General features: G+C 42.2%; 1 protein-coding gene across 15 annotated transcripts in view; it reads right to left on the minus strand.

Annotated features, from left to right (window-relative positions):
• Nucleotides 1-24,363, minus strand: part of AFDN (afadin, adherens junction formation factor) — a 100,062-nt gene that overhangs the window by 18,446 nt on the left and 57,253 nt on the right. For all 15 annotated transcript variants that reach the window (XM_023514617.1, XM_023514614.1, XM_023514623.1 and 12 more), the window contains 7 exons: nucleotides 8,922-8,987; nucleotides 8,649-8,722; nucleotides 8,041-8,159; nucleotides 5,188-5,382; nucleotides 4,227-4,318; nucleotides 3,405-3,590; nucleotides 608-1,609 (listed from right to left, as the gene is read on the minus strand). In XM_023514617.1, coding sequence (XP_023370385.1) covers nucleotides 608-1,609; nucleotides 3,405-3,590; nucleotides 4,227-4,318; nucleotides 5,188-5,382; nucleotides 8,041-8,159; nucleotides 8,649-8,722; nucleotides 8,922-8,987 — 1,734 coding nt within the window. The remainder of the gene's footprint in view (nucleotides 1-607; nucleotides 1,610-3,404; nucleotides 3,591-4,226; nucleotides 4,319-5,187; nucleotides 5,383-8,040; nucleotides 8,160-8,648; nucleotides 8,723-8,921; nucleotides 8,988-24,363) is intronic.

A 24,363-nucleotide genomic window follows, 5' to 3' on the forward strand; every position in this document is an offset into this window, starting at 1 on the left:
GGATAAAATCCGAAGTTACCAATATCTTTATACTACAACTGGAATATAACTGTTTACTTGCTTCATTAAAAGTATAACTAACTATTACTACTGTGGAGGTCTCACATCTGCTAAGACCTTACACGTGACCACCTCAGTAGCTTACCTTGTTAACCACTATGAGTTCCTGACAGTAATCAAGAGCAGGAATCAGCAAATTACCTGCCATGTGTCTGTAAATAAAGTTTTTTGGCACACAGCCATGCCCTTGTGTTTCTAAGAGTCTGTGGCTGCTTCTGTGCTAGGCAGCAGAGCTGAGTGGATGCCGGAGTCCACATGGCTCTGAAAGTCAACCCCAATCAAGATTATTATTGGTTAACAAATGCTTAGTAACAAATACTTGTTTTCTCAATTATGAGCTTGCTAGAACAATAAAGTTCTATTCAAATTGTATTATAATTTCAGCCTCACAGCTCAGGCCCATTTCGAAAGGACTTGGGCCAGTAGCAAGGCATATGGTAACCAGCCCAAGGCCTCTTTAATCCTGCCACGGCCCGGGGCCTGGCTGCCTGACAGACACACAGCTGGACCAGGGTCACAGACCGCACACGAGGCATCTCCCCTTTACCCTGGCTCTTCGCTCAGCCTCCAGGCGCTGCATGATCAGCATGGTGTCCACATCGTCATCCTCCTCTTCCTCGTCGTCCTCATCCTTCTGCTTCGACTCCTGGAGCCTCTTCTGGAACTGCCACTCCAGCATGAGCTTCCGCAGGCGGTCGCTCTCCTCGGCGCTGCGGTCTGACTTGCTCTGGAGCTCCTGGATCTCCTTGCTCAGCATGTCCACAATGTGCATCTGCTGCTGCTTCTCCAGCTTCTCCTTGGCATCCCGCTTCCAGGGGTCTGGAGACAGACTATCCCCAGAGGACAGCTCCTCCCTGCTGACCGTGATGTATTGCAAGTCCCTGCGCTCGATCGTGCGGGGCTGCTGCTGGGGCTGCAGTTCCCGAATGACCGTTTCTTGGGGCCTCTGCAGTGTGGAAGGCTTTTCTGGCTTTATCTGTGGCGTGGTCAGGGGAGAGAAGGGGGCAGGGTTGAGGGCCTGAGAGCGCATCTGACCCAGCTTCCGTTCCTGCTCCCTGCGCTTCCGCTCCCGCTCCTCCTCCAAGCGTGCCTTCTCCTTCTCGTACCACCGCTGATGCTCTTCTCTCTTTTTCCGTTCTGCAGCTGCCACCTGTGCAGACTGCAGTCCTATCTGATTGGCAGAAGGAGGGGGTGGGAGAGGCAAATCCATGGGGATTCCATCAAAATCACTGGCATAATGGGCAGGAGGCGGAGGGGGTGGCGGAGGCAGGTCTGTCCGGACAGGCTGAGAGGCAGCCACTGGAGTGGGCGGAACAGTGGCTGGTGTTTTCCATCTGCCAGGGCCACTCTTAGTCAGCGTGGAAGCAGGGGTCACCGACTTAGAGGAATGGTTCAGATGCTCCTGGCTGGATGTACTGGAGTCCAGAGATGAGCTCTGATTGATCCACATGTCACTGTCGGACTTCCGATCTGTCGTCATCTCCATGTGATGTCGATCAAGTTGGTAAACTTTATCTTCCCTAAGTTCTTCTTGGGAACGGGTAACACGCTAGAAAAAGAAAAAGAACTATTGTATTTCAGCCATTTATCAGAAGAAATTACTAAATATTCATAAGCATTTTATCATCAGAGAAGAAAAAACTAAGAAAATTATTACATGAACGTACAGAATGGAGGCTGAGCCTGTCTTATAGCTCACTGGTAATGTGGAATAACAGTAAATTTATTCTTTTTTTGAGAGGAAAGCTGTTCTTTCTCTCTGCATCACTGGCAAAAAAATCAAACACACAAACCCTGAGGCCCTTCTTTACCCTATGGCACCTTGTCCCAAATCCTGACCACAGCCAGCTACGCGATTCATAGACTCCAGGAGAGTGAGCGTATCTGGTCTAATTAAGATCATCATTGTTTCTCCAATTATTTTTAAGAGTAATTATTAAACCTAAACCATCTTATCCATGCATGAATTCACAAGCCAACAGCTGCTTTATAAGCTCTTTGACAGAGGTGAGCTGGAAGGAAATAGCAGCCACATACTATAAATAAGAAAACTTAATAACAGTACTCCCATAAAATGGGAGAAAATCTGCATGAGAATGGGATTCAGTATACGTTTTTGAAATTGGATGGCCTTGACATATGGAAAGCACATTTTCTTAAGGTCTAACAAAATAGGCTAGAAGAACCAAGGCATGAGATTACTGTTATAGAGAAAGATGGAGAAAGGTGTTGTCTCCCAAGTAACCCCAGCTTGCTGTCAGAGGAGGCACATCATCCCAGCTGGACAAGGGTGAAGGAAGGCACCCAGCAGTCACAGGCCTGGACTGCTGCAGGTGATCAAGACCCCTAGGAAACAGACAGGACGGACTACAGACCAGACAACAGGTCAAGCTCTATGGCCGAAGAAGCACTTTCTGCCCCCAGGCTCCTTCTTGTCTGCATACACACTGCCTCCTGTGAGCACAATCCCCTCTCTCTTCTGCCTGCTGGTTTCATCCTTCAAGGCTCAGCTCAAATCCCATCTCAACTCTCAAGTTAGTATTTTTTGGCCAACCTTAGAATGATTATCTTCAGAATTCCTGCATCTGTTTTCACCATCCAGGCACATTACATATCCTAGACTACCAATTTTTAAAGATACCTTTAATTTTTTTCCCCAATCATTCACAGTGCAACAGTTATCTTTCTAAAAAGAAAAACACATTTGACAATGTCTCCAGCTTAAGCGCTCAGACTGGCATCCCCTTGCTACCTATGTGGACAAAAATGCAAATTCCTCAGCGGCCATGTGGTCCTTCCACGTAAACCACTTGTCCACCCCCTCCTGCCAATCCTGAGCTCTTGCTCAGCTTCTACATGGACAGCTGTGGTGTCACCCACAAGCCCAGGCTGCAGGCCACTGAGCCCAAGTCAGCTCGTCATGCAGCTAGAGCCACCACCCCAGCAGCTGACCACTGAACTTATCTGTCCTGTTCCCCAACCATGCCCTGAGCAGCACAGGCAAGGACAGATCCCAACAGTGTGCAGATCCCCTGGAATCTCACTTCTCACTCCTGTAATCAGCAAACCCTGCCTTAACAACTACAAGGCCTTGTCTTAATAACATTTCATTAATCAAACACCAAGAGAACAAAGAATCCTTTGCCTTATTAAGTATTCTGCCCTATTCCCTTTTCCTCAGACTTACCCATAAAATGATGAAAGGAAAAAGTAAGAGGCAAGGATGCCGCTGTCAGAAAGTATCGACTGTGTCTCTAAACTCACTGTTTTACTCTGTCACACTGGTCTATCTTACTCCTCTGAGAGCTGAGGAAAGAAAGTTTGCAGAATCCCTTACTTCTAACCTGAGCTGTAATACTGGAATGATTACTGTCTGTGTGCACAGGCGGCTTTTCCTCATAATTTGGCCACTGGTTCTGAGGAGGTCCCATCCGATCCTGGGATTTGGAAGCTGGGAAGGTAAAATACTCTCTGGTGTATGTCTGAGTGGGGATGGGGTAGGCTTCAGGTCTAGGAGAAGGAGTCTGCTCCTGTAGAGGGTGAAGAACAAAGAAAAGCAAGCTTTTTACAAGGGAGCTTTTTGAGAACAGACTAATTTTTAACGGTATGTTTTAAAATATAAAAAGTTGTAGATACATTAAATAGTGTGTTAAAAATTAAGTGTTTAATCCTATATGGAGAATCATAAAAAATATTTTACTTTGCCCAAACTTATTTATTTAATTTACCTAACTATTACATTAAAAATCAAAAGACTAAATGCTACAAATTTAGGAATTATATCCAATGCTTATCTGTAGAGTAATAATCTAATCAGATTAAGCTAGGCACAATAATTCCTGCCTGTAATCTCAGCTACATGGGGGGTAGAGGAAGAGGATCACTGAGGTCAGGAGTTTGAGATCAGTTTGACCAACACAGCAAGATCTGGTCTCTAAAATGTTTTTATAAAATTAGCCATGTGTGGTGTCTTTGCCTGCAATCTTAGTACTCAGGAGGATGAGGCAAGAGGATCACCTGAGCCAAAGAATTTGAGACCAGCCTGGGCAATATAGTGAGACCCCGTCTCAAAAGAAAAATATCTTCTTATTAATAGTTAAGTTAGATATTCCAGTGGAAATCTAAGTATTAAAATGTAGTAAAAGTCTTTTGCTGATTTCTCAGACCTCAGTGCAGAGGTTTCCAGTAGAGACAGATGTTATCTTTGCTGTTGTTCCAGAAGCATATGAACTTTTCCCTCCAGGACTGGGAGGCTGATCTGTTAAAAAGCAGAAAGAAAACATTTAGTATTAAATAAATTACCTGTAAGATAAAATTTCTCTCTCTCTTTTTTTTTAAGAGACAGAGTCTCACTTTATCGCCCTCATTAAGAGTACCATGGCATCAGAGCTCATAGCAACCTCAAATTCCTGGGCTTAGGCGATTCTCTTGCCTCAGTCTCCCCAGCAGCTGGGACTACAGACGCCCACAACACCTGGCTATTTTTTGTTGCAGTTTGGCCGGGGCTGGGTTTGAACCCACCACTCTCAGTATATGGACCTGGCACCCTACCCAGTGAACCACAGGTGACGCCGAAGATAAAATTTCTTTAAGGGTCTCATTCATCTTTACATCATTAGTGAGATGTCTAGTACAGAGACACAAAAAACAAGGCATGTAAGAAATTAGATCTCATATCCGTACCCATTTCTTAAGCTGTCAGAACCTAGAGCTACAAAGTTTTACCTGTAGACTTAGTTTTATCTAGGACTGAGACCAGAATCTCTCTGGTAAGGGGCTAGGAAGTAATATGCCTTGTAAGCCTGTGTCTCCTCCTATTATTATTTCTGTTAATTCTTTCAAAGGGTAAACAATGTTTTTGCTTTTGTTGCCAACCCCTGCTAGAGACAGTATTAATGTATTTATCTAGAGCATCAACTAAACCAAACATTTTCCCTTTTAGTTTTTATGTATATTAGAGAAACATTAATTATGATGTCTTTTATGAAAACCATGTATTAGTTAGCCAATACATTCAGTAGAAAAATTAAGTTTAATAGTTAACAAACCACCAAATGCCCACTCCCCCCAGCCCCCATGACTATGACCATGAATGTACTTGGTAAGTGAACAAGTGTTTCCTCTTACTTGCCACGTTAGGGCTAGAGCGATGATCAGCTCTGTTTTTCATCAGTCTGTCATCACCAGGCAATTTCTTTGGTTCACTGTATTCTGCCCAAGGCAGCTGAGGACTCTCAGGAGACCCATTTTGAGCTGAATTATTGTAGAGCTCAAAACCTTCACTCTTTGGTCGGGGTTTCCCTGAGCCACGGCGATCAGACACTGAAATCAAAGCATATGTGGCATCTCTTCGTTTGTTCAAGATTTTATTCTATTTTCAACTAGAATAGCTTTAAAAGAAAAACAAACCTGCAAATATTTAAAACTCCCTACGAACTATTCTTAGCATAAGAAGTAAAGTTATTTTAATATAAAGGTAAATTCTTTCTGTAGAATCTTAAAACAACTTTCAAATAATAAAACATTTTACTCACTAGTACTGGTAGGAAAATATATCAAAGCTTATTTTCTCATTAACTGAAAGAAACTTAACCATTTTAAGTAACAAATCTATTTTAAAGTAACTTTTATAAAACTTAAATATACTTTCTTCACTTCTTAAAAAGAAATATTAAAATTTTTAGTCACTGAGGGTCACTGTCACTGTAGAGAGCCATCGAATGGGATCACTGAGTACTGATTTTCAGTTCTCCAGCTTGCTTGCTAACCCTAGTTTATTTATTATCTACTTTTCTTTTTTTTTTGTAGTTTTTGGCTACAGCCGGGTTTGAACCTGCCACCTCCAGTATATGGGGGCCGGCGCCCTACCCCTTTGAGCCACAGGCACTGCCCAACTTACTACCTAGTGTTCCTCTTTGATTTCTACAATAATTCGTGTTCTAGTTTGCTTCTTTTCTATGACTCTAAACCATGAAATCAGATAAGTAGGACACTAAGTTCTGTTATATAAAAAGTAAAAAACATGCTGAGTCAGGACGGACAACATCGACACATGGTTTTATTGGGGGCCCTTTCTGTTTCAGTAAAGAGTGGGTCAGGTTCTCTGATACTTTTGCTGTTGCTATTGTTGGTAGAATTCTAAATTTTGGAGAAGAGGGCTATGAAGGCCTATATTTAGAAAGCAATGCACACATATAACAATGCGTATTAAGAATGACCTGGAAAGCACATGAAGACTTAAGACAGTCTGTGAATCACAATGATTTTCTCCTGTGGTCTCTGAACTTTTATTAAATCTCCTGCACTGGCAGGGTGAGGTGGTCTATGCCTATAATCTGAGGACTCTGGGAGGTCAAGAATTGGCCACCAGCTTGGGCAATTATGAGACCTCCCATATCTCCGCAAGTGTACACCTGCAATCCCACCTGCTTGGGCAGCTAAGATAGGAAGAGCTCTTGAGCCCACGAGTTTGAGATTGCAACGAGCTGTGATGATGCTACGACACCAGAGCCTGGGAACAGACCAAGACCTTATGTGGAAAGATAAAAAAGTACTAAATTTATACTGATTTTATTCTGAGAGGCTTTTTAAAATTGCTGGTAGTTATAAAACCATAGTTTCCACAAATAAATTATTTATTTAAATAATTGAGTTTTTATATAAAGTGAATTACAGCCAGGTATTGAATGACAATATTTTAGCAATGATTTGTTCAGCTATAGTAAAATATTTTCTTTCTTTGTATTCTTATTCTGTAAGTTTTTTCTAGTTTTAGTATTTTTTACTTTTTAGACTTTCTTGGTAAAAACTTAAAACATAAAGACAGCCTAGGCCTGTAAGGACAGGATCACAGCGTCACTGTCTTCCACCTGCACATCTGGGCCTACTGGGAGGTGTTCCGGGGCTATGATCATAGTGCCTTGTTCTGGATTCCTCCTGAAGGACCTGCCTGAGGCTGCTTTACAACTAACCTCTTTTGTAGTAAGTAGAAAAAGTATACTCTAAAATAATGATAAAAAGTATACTAAATAAATAACTAGTAACATAGTTATTTGTTACCATTCTCAAGAATTATATGTGTGCTATACATTTTTGGATGTGTTATACTGTTATACCAGTGGGGTTGCACTAGGTGTGCTTACACCAGCATCACCAAAACACATGAGTGCTGTGTTAAACACGTCAACTATACAACAGCTGCAACATCATTAGGCAGCAGAAAACTTTCTGTTCCATTAAAATCTTATGGGACCACAGCCTACAGCAGGCGTCCTCAAACTACAGCCCGTGGGCCACATGCAGCCTGCCTAGGACATTTTTCCGGCCTGCCGGGTTATTTTTGTTGCCACTGTCTATCCTGCTTAGCAGCCGACTTGTCCTGGGGACCGCAGTCCAGCCCTCCAATAGTCTGAGGGACAGTGAACTGGCCCCCTGTTTAAAAACTTTGAGGACCCCTGGCCTACGTGGTTCAGCGCTGGCTGAGTGTGTGTAGGTGGACTCTACGTCTTCACAAGGACACAGTCACCATAGAATGCACTTCTCAGAATCTCCCCATCTGTAAGTGAAGCATGACCAAACGTAGAACAAGATCATCACGCTTCCGCTCAGCACATGCAGGACTAAAATAACTCCTCACATACAAATGAATACATCTATGTTCCTCCAGTGCAGAACTGAGCTTATTCCTTACAGACTGTGCATCACAAATGTGTCACTGAGAGCCCACTTTATATTGGGCCTATGGAAGCTCAGGTCTGTGGGGGTGAAGTTAAACAGCTCTTGGACACAGGGAGACAAACCTGCCCACATCTGAATCCTGGTTCCAGCAGTGACCTGGGCATCTCACCCTCAGTTTCTTGACCTCTAGTGGCTACCCCATGAGTTTGTGATTAGGAAAGAGATCATGACTATAAACTCTACAGCACCCGGCTATGGTAGATGCTATCCTTGGAGTGGCCACTGACCCACCACTCTCCTTACTTCTCTGCATCATGGGGGACGGTTGGTTGAGGAGGGTAGCTAGGCCGTGGTAGATGGCGCCTTGCTTTGCCACTTCAAGTGTCACCACAGAGCTGGTTCTTGTCATAAGTTCTGCTGCCCTAGGAATAGAGTGTCAAACATGTGAAGAAAATGAAAGCCCTGTGCCTGCTTTGCAACCACGGTTGCAACCTCACTGCAATTGCAAACACAGTCCTGCTAATAGCCTAATCCGCTGTCTTGGGGAACAGTTCTGTAGCCCCAATGATTCCCACTGTCCACTTCCTTCCTTCCACAACTGACTATGATGTGAAAATATGCAAACAACAAATCACAGATGATCATACTAAGAATTGTAAGATGATACTCAGAAATTTTAAAAAGTACTAAGCATTTATTTATTTCAAATTTCAAAGAAACTGCTCTAAACTAAAACACACGTTACACTTTGGCAACAAACGAAATGCTATGTACACTAATACTTCTACACTTAAAAAGGTAAAGAGTAATAACAGCATGACTTTTTAGCATTATGTTTTATATTCTAATTTCAAAAATACTGTGACCTAAAAATGCCAATACTAAACTTTAAACAAATAAGTCAATCATACCTTTCCTGTGAGAGTCCAACCAGACTTCGTCCATCCACACTGAGCAGCTGATCACCTGCAGCTAGCCGTCCATCCTGGGTCCACCCCAGGTGGGGACAGCAAGGGAAAAGGAAGGAAAGAAGACAGGCTGTGGTAAGTATACATCACGCTGGTCCTTCCAGCGTGCAGACACTGCACAGCGTCACCCAGAACTACTGCTATCAGTGGAATGTCCTGAGTCACATGTCTGAATATATGACACCAAACATTTACTTCTTTAAAACTGACACTGACCACGTCTGCAGCACCTCCTTTCACCACAGACTTGACGTAGATCCCCAGTTTATCCTGGCCAGCACCCTATAAGAAAACACGGGAAAAACATCATGGTGAAAATACACAGTAAGAAACGCACTACACAGTAAAGTAAAACAAAAACAAAACTATCCCTTGTATACACAGGTGATTGCTACAAAGTTCTAGTTCTCACTTTTATATGAAAATTAGAAATACAGGCTCGGCACCTGTAGCTCAGCAGCTAGGGTGCTAGCCACATATATTGGAGCTGGCGGGTTTGAACCCAGCCCAGGCCTGCCAAACGACAATGACAACTACAACAAAAAAAATAGCCAGGTGTTGTGGTGAGCTCCTATAGTCCCACGTACTTGGGAGGCTAAAGCAAGAGAATCGCCTAAGCCCAGGAATTTGAGGTTGCTGTGAGCTGTGATGCCACAGCATTCTACCCAGGGCGACAGACTGAGACTCCGTCTCAAAAAAAAAAAAATTAGAAATATAAAAAACTATACTAATAGTTTTTCTTGAACTATACATTCAATTGGTAAAACTAAAGAAACTAAAAGGAATTGCTTCTATTTTATGTTTCCAAATTTTTTTTTTCTTTTGCAGAGACAGAGTCTCACTTTATCGCCCTCAGTAGAGTGCTGGGGCGTCACACAGCTCACAGCAACCTCCAACTCTTGGGCTAAGGTGACTCTCTTTGCCTCAGCCTCCCGAGTAGCTGGGACTATACAGGTGCCCACCACGATGCCTGGCTATTCTTTTGTTGCAGTTTGGCTGGGGCTGGGTTTGAACAGGCCACCCTCGGTATACAGGGCCGGCGCCCTACCCAGTGAGCCACAGGCATCACCCATGTATTTCCAAATTTAGAAGAAAAAATAATTCTGAAAAAATCAGTTATTCATTCATTAGCTGATGTGAGGACTAAAACAGATGTGGAATCCTGAGGTTGACTAAGAATAGTTCTTAACAGCTACAAGTATAAGTGATTTAGAATCTGCTCATGTCAAATATTAATACTATTAATCATTTTAACACAAACAGCAAATTACTACAGTATTTTAAAAAATCCATTACTTACCTATAACCCTCCTAACACCATTATTCTTTCCATACATGTTTAAAATTTAAAATAAGAAAAAAATTCAGTTCAAACAAAAAGAAAGCCTTAAGTAGTAAGAGAAAATTATGTAGAAAATAATCTAACTCACAGTAACTAAATATTAAAGTAACATGCCCCAATTCACATAAAATTGACATTTTCAAAATAATAAAATTCTGTGGCAGACTTAGAAGCATACATACCACTTTCTGAGTCATCAATATTCTACTGGAACACCACAAGTGTAACATACATCAAAGTCCTATATGAACTATCAAAGCAAACAATCAGATGCATGAAATCTTACTTGGATACTACTGACAACAATGTCCAACTCAGCATAATTTCTTAGGTCACAATGACTAAAGGTGAACCCAAAGCCATCTCAATAGTTAAGAAATGCTGTGTCACAGAAATAAAACTATGTCACAGAAAGGTATAAAGATAGTCAATTCAATAAACAACTTAATGAAAATACTATGACATCCTGAAACTCTGTGACAGTCACTCGGAACCACTACTATTCTTTCCTGCATAAGGAGCCAAGTGTGTGACGGCTGGCGTGACCAGCATCACTAATGCCAACTTCCTTTCTCCCCTCAATCAAGCATGCAGCATGTCATGTTTTGTAAGCATAAAGCCATGCATTACCTATTTCATTTTGAAAACAGTATAAAATTTCTTAATTTAGCAAAACATCTTACATTTGGAAAGCAGCATGCTTCAAATTTCATATGGTTTTCACTAAGTTTACAGAGGTTCTACCCAAGGCAAAAGCAAGTGTCCCCTCTAGCAGCTTCTGGTTCTCTTGCGTATCCCAGCCTGCCCACCTCCATGTCCCTGCTGTGTCCACACCTCTCTCGGGGGCTACTGCTTTCACCTCTCTGCCAGTCTTTAAGCCCAGGCCCAGAGGTCCACTGTCTATCTGGTACCCTGCCCCCCTTCAGAAATCATTCAGGCCTACCGTCACACGATAGCCAAGCACAACCTGCAGTCCATGCTGTAGAAAGCATTGTCGGGATGGATGGTGACATCTGAGCTTTTTTATAAAATTTCAAAGTAAAATATATAGTAGTAGGTTACTCAAAAAATGGCAACTTACTGAATTTTGGCATGTCGCTTAGCAAAAGAGCAATAAATACGCTTTGTACCTGACTTCACTTATGCCAATACTGAGTATCCTTGAATCCAAGGACCTACCTAAAACACACTGAGGAAACTCCTCTGAGACAGGCTTCACTGCCTCTTCTCTGATAAACTGGGTATCCCCCATATACTATAACTAAATTTTTACATATTTCAAAATTTCAGATGCTCTATGAGTAACTATTAAATTCCACAACTCAGCTGTTAAAATGATAATTTCCTTCACTTATCAAATAACCAAGTGCCTAAACTCCCCTAAGCTCTGTGTATCAAACAGACAAAAACCACTGCCCTCGTAGTTTTTTTAATAGCTATCTGCTAATAATTCTGGTTGGAAAATCTCAGATTATTTCCTTTTAGCTGGTACTCTAGGTAAGATTTGTTTATTTTAAAGTTCTAAAAGCACCAGTTATTTTTTTCCCATGCACTGAGTGTCAGAATGCCAACTGTCAGCATCATTTACACATGGCATCTTTGGGTTAATGTAATGCTGACCTTGTAATGTAAATAAAAATCATTCTTTTAACAAGATAACTATCATCTCTGTCAACAGAAGTGTTTAGCAATAATGCTAGTCATACAATATCTTTAATAAGACTACTATAAGAAAGAAATAACCAAATATGTATTTTTAAAGGAATAAAGCAAGCCTCCCTCTCCCCTGGGGTGCGTTTCAATCTCTCCACACTGTCACCAGTCATCACAAGCCTGAGCACAGCTGTCAGGCTCTTTACTTCGTAACTATTTTACATAAGTAGGAAACTAAATCACAAGCTTAAGTAAACTGTACATTCCAAATGAACTGCAAATATTATTTACATAACCTAAAATCCTACATCATTTTAAGGCAGGTAATTTATGACACTGCATTACACTGTCAAATTTAAAGAGTCTAAACTAAAATATTCAAGTAGAAATCATCATGTAGTACAGATAATTCAACAGCATTCCAACCTACGTTTACATATGCTGAAGTTTACATTATAAGCTTCAAGAAAATTCTGGCAAAACAAGGAAGCTCCTCATGACTGATAAGGGGGCCTGTGGGCCTCCCTGTGTTGGAGCACAACTTGGGTGATGCTGTCCTTGCCGGACTTCTCCAGCTGCCAGCTGCTGCACAACACACAGCAGCCTCCTGCAGCAGGCGTCCAGGCTCTCTGCGCCCCTCTCCTGGTGCGCTAAGCTTAGTGCAACATGTCCTTCATGCCCTCTTATCCTACCCAACTCATGTCGTTCTGATGCAATCCACCTGTCTGCAAAGTCCTGTGCTATCTTTTTGGTCTCTCAGGCTCACTGCCACCACCTGCCATCCCAGTCATCTGCCCAGGGCCAATTATGTTCTCACAGGATTTTCTTTGTTCCTTTGGAGCAGTGAGTTACTGTGTCCTGTACTGCAGCCACCTGTGCACACGTCCCTTTCTCTGATTCCATCATAAGACTGAGTGAGTGTGAGAACTATCCCTTCCAGAGCAGCTTCCCAATGAGGCTGCCTTACGATTTACGACAATTTGATCAATCCTTATTTTAAAAACCTGAGATGAGAAAGCCGAGAAGTTTATTGCACGAATACATTTGTAAGTTAACAAGTAACTGATACGTCCATTATGTGTGAGTAAGCAATATAACTTCGTGAATTTATTTGAATTCCAAGCTATAATCACTTCTTTAAAATTCCAAGTAAACTGAATTTATATCTACTTGTCACAAAAAAAAGTTTTCACCTAAGGAAATGAGCTTTCGTGATTATGAATCTGATTATAAGTCAGACAAAGCATCATAATAAAATATGCTACTAAGAAAAATGTTCTTAGAGGAAGACTAACATGCTGTACAAGAAAAAAATCTGGACCTAGGATATTTTAAGAAGTATCCAAATTTCAGCAGATATTTGGGCCCAAGCTCTGGCTAATTCCTTAGTAACTCCCTCTAGGTCATGGCCCCCTTGGCTAGGCTGCGACAGACACGTCACCACTGACATGCACCTGCCTGCAGATGCAGACTCATGGCCCCACTGAAATGCCCTTCTCTCCTTCCACCTCCACTTGCTTCAATCCTAACTATATAACACATACAGCTCAGCCACAAACTGGTCATAAAAAGTTATATGATAAACACCACTGCTGTACAGAGAAACGATAGTTCTACCAGTAATTGTTTTAGGAAAACAAAATCATAGATGAATATCCAGCGATGAAAGCACTGCATGGAATCTCTAATGATACATATCAAACCAAACTGAGTAGTCACCTTCAACTTGAAAGACCACAATCTCTGCCCAACCAAAAGGTGTCCACTCTCTCAATCTGGCCATGGCAGTGCTGGCCTGGAATGTCCATCCTCACTGAGTGGACAGCAGAGTTAAAGGGTTCTGTGTCACTTCTAACTGCCAGTTATGATTGAGAATAGCTCTGTTATCGGTCAGGTGACTGGGAAAACTGTTACTTGTCAAGCTATAATAATTCCTAACATCATGGAGCTCCCACTGCCTGACCTGACCTACCTTATCTGAATAAAAATGAGAATGTCAGTGCCTAAGATAAAAACCTGTAAAAATAGAATTTAATATTTCAGAAATATTAAACTGCTTAATTTGTGACTTGTTTCTAAACAATAATGCACAATCTAATCTAGCCTAAAAGACTGAACCAAAAATTGATTAAAATATATCTATCTATATATTCATATTATATATATCTATGTACAACTATGTATACACACATATAACACCCATATATATAAATATTCAGTTTATGGTAATTCTATTTTTTTTTCCAACTAAAGTAGGAATGAGAGGCTGAAGTAGGTGGACTGCTTGAGCTCATGAGCTCAAGATCAGTCTGAGCAAGAGCGAGACCCCATCTCTACTAAAAATAGAAAAAACTGAGTATATGGCAGGAGCCTGTGGCAGGAGTACTGCTTGAACCCAAGAGTTAAGGTTGCTGTGGGCTCTGACAATGCCACGGCACTCTAGACAGGAAAGAGTGAGAATCTGTCTCAATTAAAAAAAAAAAAAAAGGACACGGAGGTTCAGACGTTAAATGTTCTTTGCTGCTGCGTATTAGTATAACACACTTTAGTCCCCAAAAGATGCAAGCGTAAACTACATAGAGCCAAAAAGCTAACCAAAAGCAATCACAGAAATGTAGCCAACAGTTTTAAGGACACTGGTGAGATGACATTAAACCAGGGATCCTCAAACTTTTTAACAGGGGGCCAGTTCACTGTCCCTCAGACCGCTGGAGGGCCAGACAGCAGGCCCTGGGACGAGTCGGCTACTAAGCAGGACAGGCAGCTGCAGCAAAAACACCCAGCGGGCTGGATAAATGTCTAGGCAGGCTGTGTGTGGCCCACTGGCCGTAGTTTGAGGACGCCTGCATTAGACGCTCTAACACTGTCCTGTCCAACACAGCAGCTGAGGGTCCCAAGCGGCAATAGGGTGCTCAGAAAGGGACCCGTAGGCAATGAAATGTTTTAGTGTGAAACACCCCCAGACTGCAGAGACCCATTACGGGAAAAAGAATGTAAGATCTCTCATTTCTGACTTTTACGTCTAATACATGCTGAAATGACATTTTGATGTATTATGTAAAATGTATTATTAACTTTCTTTTCTTCAAAATGTGGCCAGTAAAAAATCTTAGATTCCTCATGTGGCTCATATTACATTTCTGTCAGACAGTGCTGCCCTAAACAGCACAGGTTTTCCATAGCATGTATGTTATTAGTAACTGCAGGTACTAGCAATACATTTATCTAGGCAAAACAAGATTTTACCACAATCTATATGCTAATACTACACACCCTGATATCCAAGAAAAAGAAAAGCAACAAGAGATAATGAAATTGAGAACACAACATATCAAATATATAAAGGCTAATTTTAAGAATTACTTACCAAAAAACCCTAAGATGACATATGGTATTATTGTATTTTAGTCCATTTATTTGCAAAATTGAAAGAATAATCATAACCATTTAGAATTACTCATTTGATGAATCAATTTTTTTTAAAGTGTGGAGTGAAGAGTCTTTTGCAAAGCAGTCAGATTTCAAAGGCATCAGAAATTACCAAGTTCACTAAATATACTTTTGGAATTAAATTGAACACATTTAAGTAGAAGTAAAATTTTAAATTTACTTATCCCTTCCAGAGGCCTTTGAGATCAACACCTATAGGATGGGGACGGAGCTGGCTCTCAACACTTACAGAACTTTGGAGAACAAGCACTGACCATGGACTAGCAGGCAGCCCAGGTCAAAGAGAGAAATTTACATCCTAAGTCCTTAAACAGGAGCAATTAAAATGAAACACAGATCACTGCCTGTGAAAAAGTGACAAGAATAACAATATAGGAACAAAAAGTTACCAAAAAGAATGACAAAAAACCAGAAATAACCCAGCTGCCACCCATTATACTTTCCCTAGAGCTGAAAAAGAGACACACACCTGTTGGCTGCTTCACATGCCCGGTGAGAAATGGCTACAGGGAAAGGACGTTCCCACACGCCCTGTGTTTGATGATCATCTGCCCGTGTGCCTTCTCAGAAGACACTTGTCTAAGTAGTCCTCCCACACACAGGGAGGCTCGGTCAGAGGAACCTATGCTTTAAACACCCCAGCAGCAAACCTTACATGTGTGTGGGAGTGATTAAAACACACTCCAAAAAAAAAAAAAAAGGCAGGAGGAAGACAGACACGCTGGCCAAAGCAGCATGAATGCAAGCCTATTGTTCAGGTAGGAAAGCCTGCTGTGGGCTCTCTAGCTGTAGGTTCTGAACAATAGGTGGCTGGGATGACCTCAGAGGCCAGAAGTGTGTAAAACTCATCAGGCGTGGTCAGCACCGTGCTCTGCTCACCCACTGCTTCCTCTGCAGGTTTAAATTGCTTCATTTCTAGTCAGACAAGTAAATCCATGTTAGGGTTTTAAAAACATGTTAAGCATCTCACTTTGTGGTAAAAATTATCTTAATTTTGAAATCATCAGTTCTAAAATTCACTTTTTATATAAATTCTACTTTTAGCAACCATGAAAGTCAGTGGTAAGTTATGCCTGACAGGAGGCCCTACGAACAAAGGAACTTAAGCCTGATTTCTACGAGTGAGGCTATAGTTCCAGCTTTGCTCTGTTTATGCTTTGTAAAATATACAATACAGAACAAAAAGCACCACATCTATCTTCCCGTCTCCACAAAATGAAGGGAATGAAGTAGACAAGAGACGCTGTAAATGGCCCCACAGGCCCTGAAGATTGAAGGCAGCGTCTCTGGGTAGATCTCACCAGGGCAGGAGTGTGGAGATCTCAGACTCTCCAAGCGCTCTTATCAATCAGCAGATGTTCAGCCGTGAGAGACCCAGGGAGGGGATCCTGAGATTCCTCACAAAATCCACCAAAGTTCTAATTGCACAGGGATGGCCCTTGCCCTAAGTTTTGACAGAGGGGGACAGGCTGAGGCCAGGGCAGCCCAAGACTCTCACCTAGGTCAGTCCTGAAAGCACCATCGTTCTTCTGTGTGCACCGTACACTGTGAGAAAAGATGGCTCTTCAGAGGGTGAACATCTTAGATTTTTATTAATCTAAGCAATCAGCACTTAGGTCACAATTATAAACTAGGTTAAAAATTATTCTTTTACATAATTTACTATTTTGCTTTTGGCACAAAACTATAAAATATTGCTCCCAATTTCATAAGCAAAAGCCATGAAGGACACTTCATCATTTCATACAAGTTAATGGAAAGATACTTCTGGCACTCTAATGAAAAGAGACTCTCTATACTCTGGGTACTTTGACACTGACTTTAAGAAGGCATCCAGAATTTCCTGACTTCATTTCTTTCCTGGGTTTTTCCTTCGTGGTCATAACAATACTATTAAAGAACACAAGAGAGAAGGTCTCCAAATCTTCAGAGGACTGAACTGTAATTTATGTAAGAAACTCATTTTTCAACTGGTCAGAAGGTTTATCAATAAATGCTGTCCTTACTCTCTCATTTTTAGGGCACAGAAATTTTGTTTTAAGCTTAAGAATTAGAAACTTAAAATCAGTATAAAGTCTAAAAGCACAAGCCAGAACACAGGTAAAGCACTAATTAAACCATTCATTTTTAAATAAAATAGCAAAATAGGCTAGGTACTTTTAAAATTGCCATTTTCATATCCACTTTTAGAAAAAAACAGGCTAAAACCACCAAATGTGGCCAAAAGTAAGTTGCATCATGGATATTCTTGTATACGTTCTTGGCAGTTACATGGAAACAGAAGTAGTTTTGCTACTTACAGCAATTTTTACCACATTATAACCAGCAGGATTAAACACTATGGCTTTACTTTTTTAATAAGAAGCATATAGAAGCCTTATATTTTTACAAACCTTAAGAATCTGCAGCACAAAATAAAAAGCAACAAACATCTGGGTGTGTTAATTACAAGCTCCTTGCCATGGTTGCCTCATCAAAGGTTAATTACTGGCAGGTCTGAGCAAGTCCCACTGGAAACCCCAGCATTCTTGAAGGATCCCAGGGCCACACGAGAACGTCAACAACAGACCCGAGCAGACTCACCACTGGTTGTGTTCTTCCAACAACAGAGAACCACATTTTCACCTCCTGGACTACAATAACTTCTTGAACTGAACAAACAATCACCTATTTCTCTCAGTTTGCAGCAGCAACCAAGACAGCTGGCTTCTCAGGACTGGGCCGCCACGTTCCCAGCTGGATACATGACAGCGCATGGCACTTATCGACGCAAGCTAGAACAACGCAACATGCAGACTCTTACGTAACCACGCCACTCTGGTTTCCATTCACTTTGTACTTTATTAAACTTTAAAAAAGAGCTAGAAAAATAAAAAGAAGGGAATTGTTTGTATTTTTAAAGTCCAAATTAAACAGGAAGCATCGCGTTGTCCCACAGATGAGTAAGAAGTAGCATACTAAAATTCCCAACCAAAAGTAATGCTTTAAAAAGTAAGCTGCATACCCACACTGCTTCCAAATCATCTGGATTTCATAAAACTTAACCACTGTGTGGAAGACAAGGCAGAGAACTTAACATCAAACTATGGTTCAAGGGTTATAGCAGCTAAGCCATACACCAATTAAAAAAACGAAAAAAGACCAGGCCAAATACAAAACCCACACAGTTTACAGAAACCAGCAAAAATACACAGATTACTGACTGGGGCTAACATTTAACTACAGGCGGTCAGGCTCTTCTGCAGGAACAAAGCATGCCATCTGGCCACAGACTGGCACAAACACAAGTGGCATTACATGGATTCTCTTACTGAGTCCTTGAGGTGACTGTCACTGCTATACTAAAGGCAAGGAAGCTGGGGCTTTCAGAGGGGAGCAATTTACTTAGTGTACCAAGGCTGCCTTTGCAGAATCCCATGTGATGCCAACAGCACAGGCTCCCTAAGAGCAGGGCTGTCAGCTATTACTCTAGCTGAAGGTAAAATCTCCCACAGTCTGAGCTATCCTATGCTTAAAACACACCACTGAAAACTCAAAAATAAGTCAGCTCTATCATGAAGAGTTGTGAAGACCCAGGCATCTACGTCAACTGCCCCGGGATGCTGACTTGTTCTCTTTTGCTGAGCCCTCCTTTCCAAGTGCCACAGAAAAAACAAATGAGCTGGAAAAAATGGGTTGTACTAAGTCTTCAGGTCTGCAAGTGAACTGCCAGATCCACTTGTCTTATTTCAAGATCAGACCTGAGTATACTGTTTTTCCTTCCTGAAACTGGCACACTGTCCAGTTAATAGACCATTTTCTTACAAGTTATTTCCTTCATAGCATCAATATGCCGACACCTAGATTTCTTCCAGGCTCTAGCCTTCTGAGCTCTATTATCCCACGACCTACTAGATAATACATGCACTCATCTTAACAGGCTGCCCCATGCCCAATGTGAGGCATTCAAAGCTGAGCTCTTAACACACACCCGCCCCCCCCCCCAACACTGACAGGTCTAAGTTCCCTGATTTATAGCCCCTATCTTCAGTAAATCACACCTCCAAACACTCAGCCATCAAGGCAGAACCAGGATTCATTTCAATACTTCTCTCTTTCACCTACCATATCTAGTTCATTAACTAACCCCCAAACTCTCATTGGACAAATATCTTTTAGTATCTACCACGTGATTGTTAACCCTCTGAACAAGGGGAAATGCGTGCCCTCACAAGGTGTCTGTCTCAGACTGTCTTAGTCCTCTCAAACACAGCACAGCCTCTGCAGCTGATATCTGCCATCACTACTGCTCTGCACCTCACTGTGCCTCATGACCCTCATTAGAAAATAAGCACAACTCACTAGACACTGAGCACTTCTAATCCATGGTCCACAGAGGAGAAAAAATAAACTTCGACACTGTACTCTGAATATATTATGCCTTAATTATTTAAGCCTCCTCAAAAATGCTTTATTTTACCTGTAATAAACACAGCTCTGTCCAGACCCAGCATCACAAGGACTGCTCTTGTAAATAAAGTTTTATTTACACAGCCCTGTGATCACCACAGCAGTAAAATTACTCAGGGCAATACAGTAGGTCTGGCTCCTGTAGAAAGGCCATGCCTGCCTCTCCACGTCCCTCTCAAGGCCCTGACCCTAGGTTTAGAACCTGTGTGCCAGCTCCCCCAGCCACCTTCTACCTGACTGATGTTTACCTTCAGCAGTCTTCATTGACCTCCACTCTGAGTTTGGACATTCAGAAATCCTCAAATAAATAACCATCTCAAATGTCATTCCTCATTCATATGTTTTGGTCTCTCCCCTTGAGGGATCATGGGTTGTACCGCTAAAGTGATGCCTCAGATGACACACACTCGGTGAGAGATGAAAACTTTTACTAGGTAAAAAATAATTTTCGTGTGTGTCAAATCCATACTTAAGTCTCATTACATCTATTTATAAGCCTGATGAATTAACCATTTCAGGACTAAACCTGAACTCCTTTTTCTTTTTTCCAGTTTTGGACAACCCATTACTGAGACAAGGATTGTTACAGAAGAAAAGATTTATTTTAGTTAATGCATCAACGAGGAGGAGGCAGGTCTGAACTGCCTCAAATCCTCCCCCTGGTCAACAGGGTTGGGGGTTTCTGAAGGAGAAATGAACATCACGTGGTACTTGGGGTAGAGCACAGGGCTCATGTTAGTACATAAGCTCATGGTCAAAGCATGGTAGATAAGCTCTCCCAGGGTCAGGATGTCAGTACTATGATGAGCCATGGTTAACACTGGTCCTTCTTTCAGTCTTGTAAGCAGGCTCAGCGGTCGCTGGGCACAATCAGTGGGGGAGCATTGCTTATCTCGTCTTCTTAGATGGTGTAAGGCTCTGTGGTTATCTCACGGCTACAAGGAGATTCCATCATTTCTGGGAAAGAAACTCAAATGGGAATGCTTCAGTACAACAGAAAGTTACAGAGTTCTGGTCTGTAAGCAAATCTTACTGGCCTGGGAACCTGACACAAACAAGAACTAAAAAAAAAAAAAACCTACAAAAAATATTTTCACACTTATGGATCTGGTTACAACTGTGGAAAATACCTAAAAAGCCAAAACCACAAACGAAGTAAAAATCATCAGCATGTTAGGAAAGGTCTCTGCCTTCTTCCCACCTGACTCCCCAAGGAGGAGGCAATGCCCAGCACAGAGCACATGCCAGGGACACCCCGCAGGGCAGGTGCTCAGCCTCTGCAGTGCTCTCCGCCTTCTGCAGTACCCTGCTTTGAAGAGACAGCTACCCTCAACTTCCTCACCCTGGGAAGACCTGCTATCTGAGTGCTTTGGGGAGTGGGAGGGAAGGAGGGCACGTTGATTTAACTCAGGAGTCAGGAGTCTGCAGCCACAGTGCAGGTGTGCACTGGCCACACTTCCAATCTAGCTTCAGCTGGTATAAAGTTCATCTTTTGATTTCTTTCTAACCCTGTGTAGTTATTATGCCCCCTTAAAATCCAAATCTACAATCCTATATCCCAGATAGAAATACTATTGTTATCTCCCAGTCTTTTTTACAAATCTTTTAAAATGTCTTCCTTACTATAGAAAATAAAGAAGTCTAGACATTTAAAGATTAAAAGTGAAAAATTACATCCTTATTTCTCATACAATAGGCACTCAATATTCTCTTCTGAAATAAATACTATTTTAACAATTAGCCACTCCTTTCATATTAAGTTTATTCTAATTCTAATAAAAGTATAAAGGACATAGTCTTAAAACTACTATTTACTGTCAAGCTAACCCATACAGACTCCTAAATCACATTAGACTAACAGAAATCAGTAGTTGGGCTATACTGACACCGATTCTATCTTCTTATCAGAAATAACAAAAGCTTTTGTAATAACAAGAATTCCTAATTTTATTTTTATGACAAAACTCCTATCTAGTGAAGACGCCAAGCAAGGCTGTGGTTTCTCTGGCTGTCTCCTTGCTTGTGAGCAAATGCAAGCATGAAGCACAGCTCATGGGTGGGGTGGGAAGGGGAAATGACATGCAAGGGGCTAGAAACACGTGGCACACGGATATGCAGGTGGGCAGAGGCCAGGTGGAGTCAGCACAGTAGCACAGGTCCACTGGGCCAGCTGGACTGAGGTGCAGTTGAACAATCCCCTGGAGGGAACTGCAGTGACAGATCAGCCCTGCAGCCCTGGCCTGGCATCTGGGCCAAGTCACTTCTACTCTGACCCCTTCTCCTCATCATTCCACAGCCAACTGCCAGCCACCAGCCAGCGCGGGGGAAACAAGAGGATTCACTCCTCTGACTGCTCTGCTGGTAACTGGATAAAGGCTCCCCTGTGACTTTCTGTTTGGCCTTTCACCCTGATGGCGCACCTGACATCTATCAAGGACCGAGGTCAACAAACACAAAGCACCAGGAAAGGCCAGAAGACACCTGCAGAGGGTAAGGGACAGCACGCCCTAGTGACCCAGAGCTCCTCTCCTCCCTCCCTGCTGTAAGGTCTGGCTGCTTCCTCCGTACGTCAGGATATCATACCAGAGAGAACAATAAATCTCTGAAAGACTACTTGACTAAACCAGACTTGCGTCTACAGAAAACTAGTCCTGTACTAAAGGAGCTTTTTCTTTTTTGGCCAGGGCTGGGTTAGAACCTGCCATCTCTGGCGTATAGGGCCGGCACCCTACTCCTTTTGAGCTACAGGCGCTGCCCTAAAAGAGCTTTTTTAAAACTGGAAAAGATGGGAACTCTGATGATGGAAGCCCCCACTCCTACACTCCTCCAATCTCAAGAACAATTGAAATAAGATTATAGCACAAACATGACACAACATGGAAGTTACATTTCCCCTGAGTACAGTGTAGTAATTTTGGTTCTCACATTTTCCCCTGAACATGGGCATTGACTCAGCAGTGGGCAAAGAAGAAAACTAATTCCACGGCTGAAGCTCTCCCTTCACATCTCCAATGCTCTGAGCTGTGGATTTACTAAATTACAACAGCCTGAAGTGCGGCAAGAACACACGACCTTTGTCAGGAGAGTAAAGGAATCCTGGACTGTAAGGTAGGAAGAGGGGCTCTGGACCCCCTCTGCCTGCTGGCGGTGAACCCATGCCACGCCACAGCACCCTCAGCCACCTCCCAGGGCTCCTTCACAGACTCTTCCTCTGACAACCTACCTTTAGTCCCAGGTTCTTCTAGCTCATCCTGCACTCCATGCCCAAATAAAACCCCTAAAATGTCAGTTTCATCATGTTCCTCGTTTGTTCCAAACCCTGATTTCATGTGGTGCCTACCAGGTAAGGAGAGGCTCCTTAACCTGTCAGTCAGGAGTTCTGAAGCTAATGGAGCATGGCCTCCTCACCCAGCTCTCCCTAACTGTGCAGGCTCACGCAGAAGACTGACCTGCCCACTCTCGCACATGCTACCTACCACTCCCGCCCACAACCCACCTTCCTTAAGGTGTTTTTGCCAATTACTTTTGTTCCAGGTAGATAAAATTCCACTGCTTCCACGATGCCCTCCACAACCACTTCTTTAACATACTCAAAGTTTTATGATAATGATGTTGGATCTTAACCACGTATTGTTGCATAGGTGTCTATCTTATTATGACCGAGGTAACAGACAACAAATTTTCCTCATCACTAACTCAGTAAATATTTTTCTAATGTAGTTGGTAATTTATTAAATAAATTAACTTCCAGGATTAAACACGCATGACAGCAAATCAAATTCATACTCCTTTAAAAAAACTGTTCCTATTTATTCCTTTACTTGTTTTTTTTTAACACATTCTTTTCGCCTACCACATGTCCGTGACTGTTAGGGAGTGGATACTATAGTAAAGAAGCTGCACAGGGTCAGTCCAACGGGGAATAGGCATCAAACTCCCACTGTTCTAATCCCAGTTGTGAAAGGGCCCTGCCTGAGGGGACAGAGGTGAGCAGGGTACACCACCAGGAAGCCACTAGAAATCATAGCATGAAAGAAACAGCAGCAGGGGAACAGCAGACGCACCGACCCCAGCTCAGGAAAGGCCTCTCTCCTTACTGAACCACTAGCCAGCTCACTCCCTGGTTTTCCTTCTCCCCCACCTCCCCACATCACTCTGCCCCAGCTGACCTCACGGTCTGTCCCCAGGCCCTTGTTTCCAAAGGACACTTAAACAGCCTTTTAAGAATCACACGTCCCTAGGCAATGGGGGTGGCAGGGTTTTAACTAATAGTCTATTTCTTTCCAGTTAATACTCAGGGTAACATAATTCTGGTGTAGAAGAAATACAAACCAAGATTCTTGACTACTATCAACTTAAAAATTATTTCTTAAAGCACAATAACAGTGTGCAACTCAGAATGCACTTCTCTCACACTGCTACTGAAGCTTTTCATATATTCCCGAAAGTTATGAAAACAGATAAAAATTTTAGTTGCTAAAGTGAAAATATTAGCAAAGCTAACTGAAATATCAGTAATTAAATACTGGCTACAAACAAATTTGTTCATTGAAAATATCTGAGTATGGCACAAAGCTAAAATTCATGCTGAGTAAACAACCGAGTATCACACAGTAGAAGCAGCTGACAAATAAATGACTGGAACAAGTCACAATATTTATTTCTTTTAAATGGAAGAAAAGATCTCTGTGGCTTTACACATCCTGCCTCAGACTGGTGGGCAACAGGATCAAAGCCTGAGTTCTGGAAGGGTGTGGTCTGGCA

Source organism: Otolemur garnettii, unplaced genomic scaffold, assembly GCF_000181295.1.
Source record: "Otolemur garnettii isolate 467f Iridium unplaced genomic scaffold, OtoGar3 scaffold00056, whole genome shotgun sequence".
Classification (NCBI taxonomy): domain Eukaryota; kingdom Metazoa; phylum Chordata; class Mammalia; order Primates; family Galagidae; genus Otolemur; species Otolemur garnettii.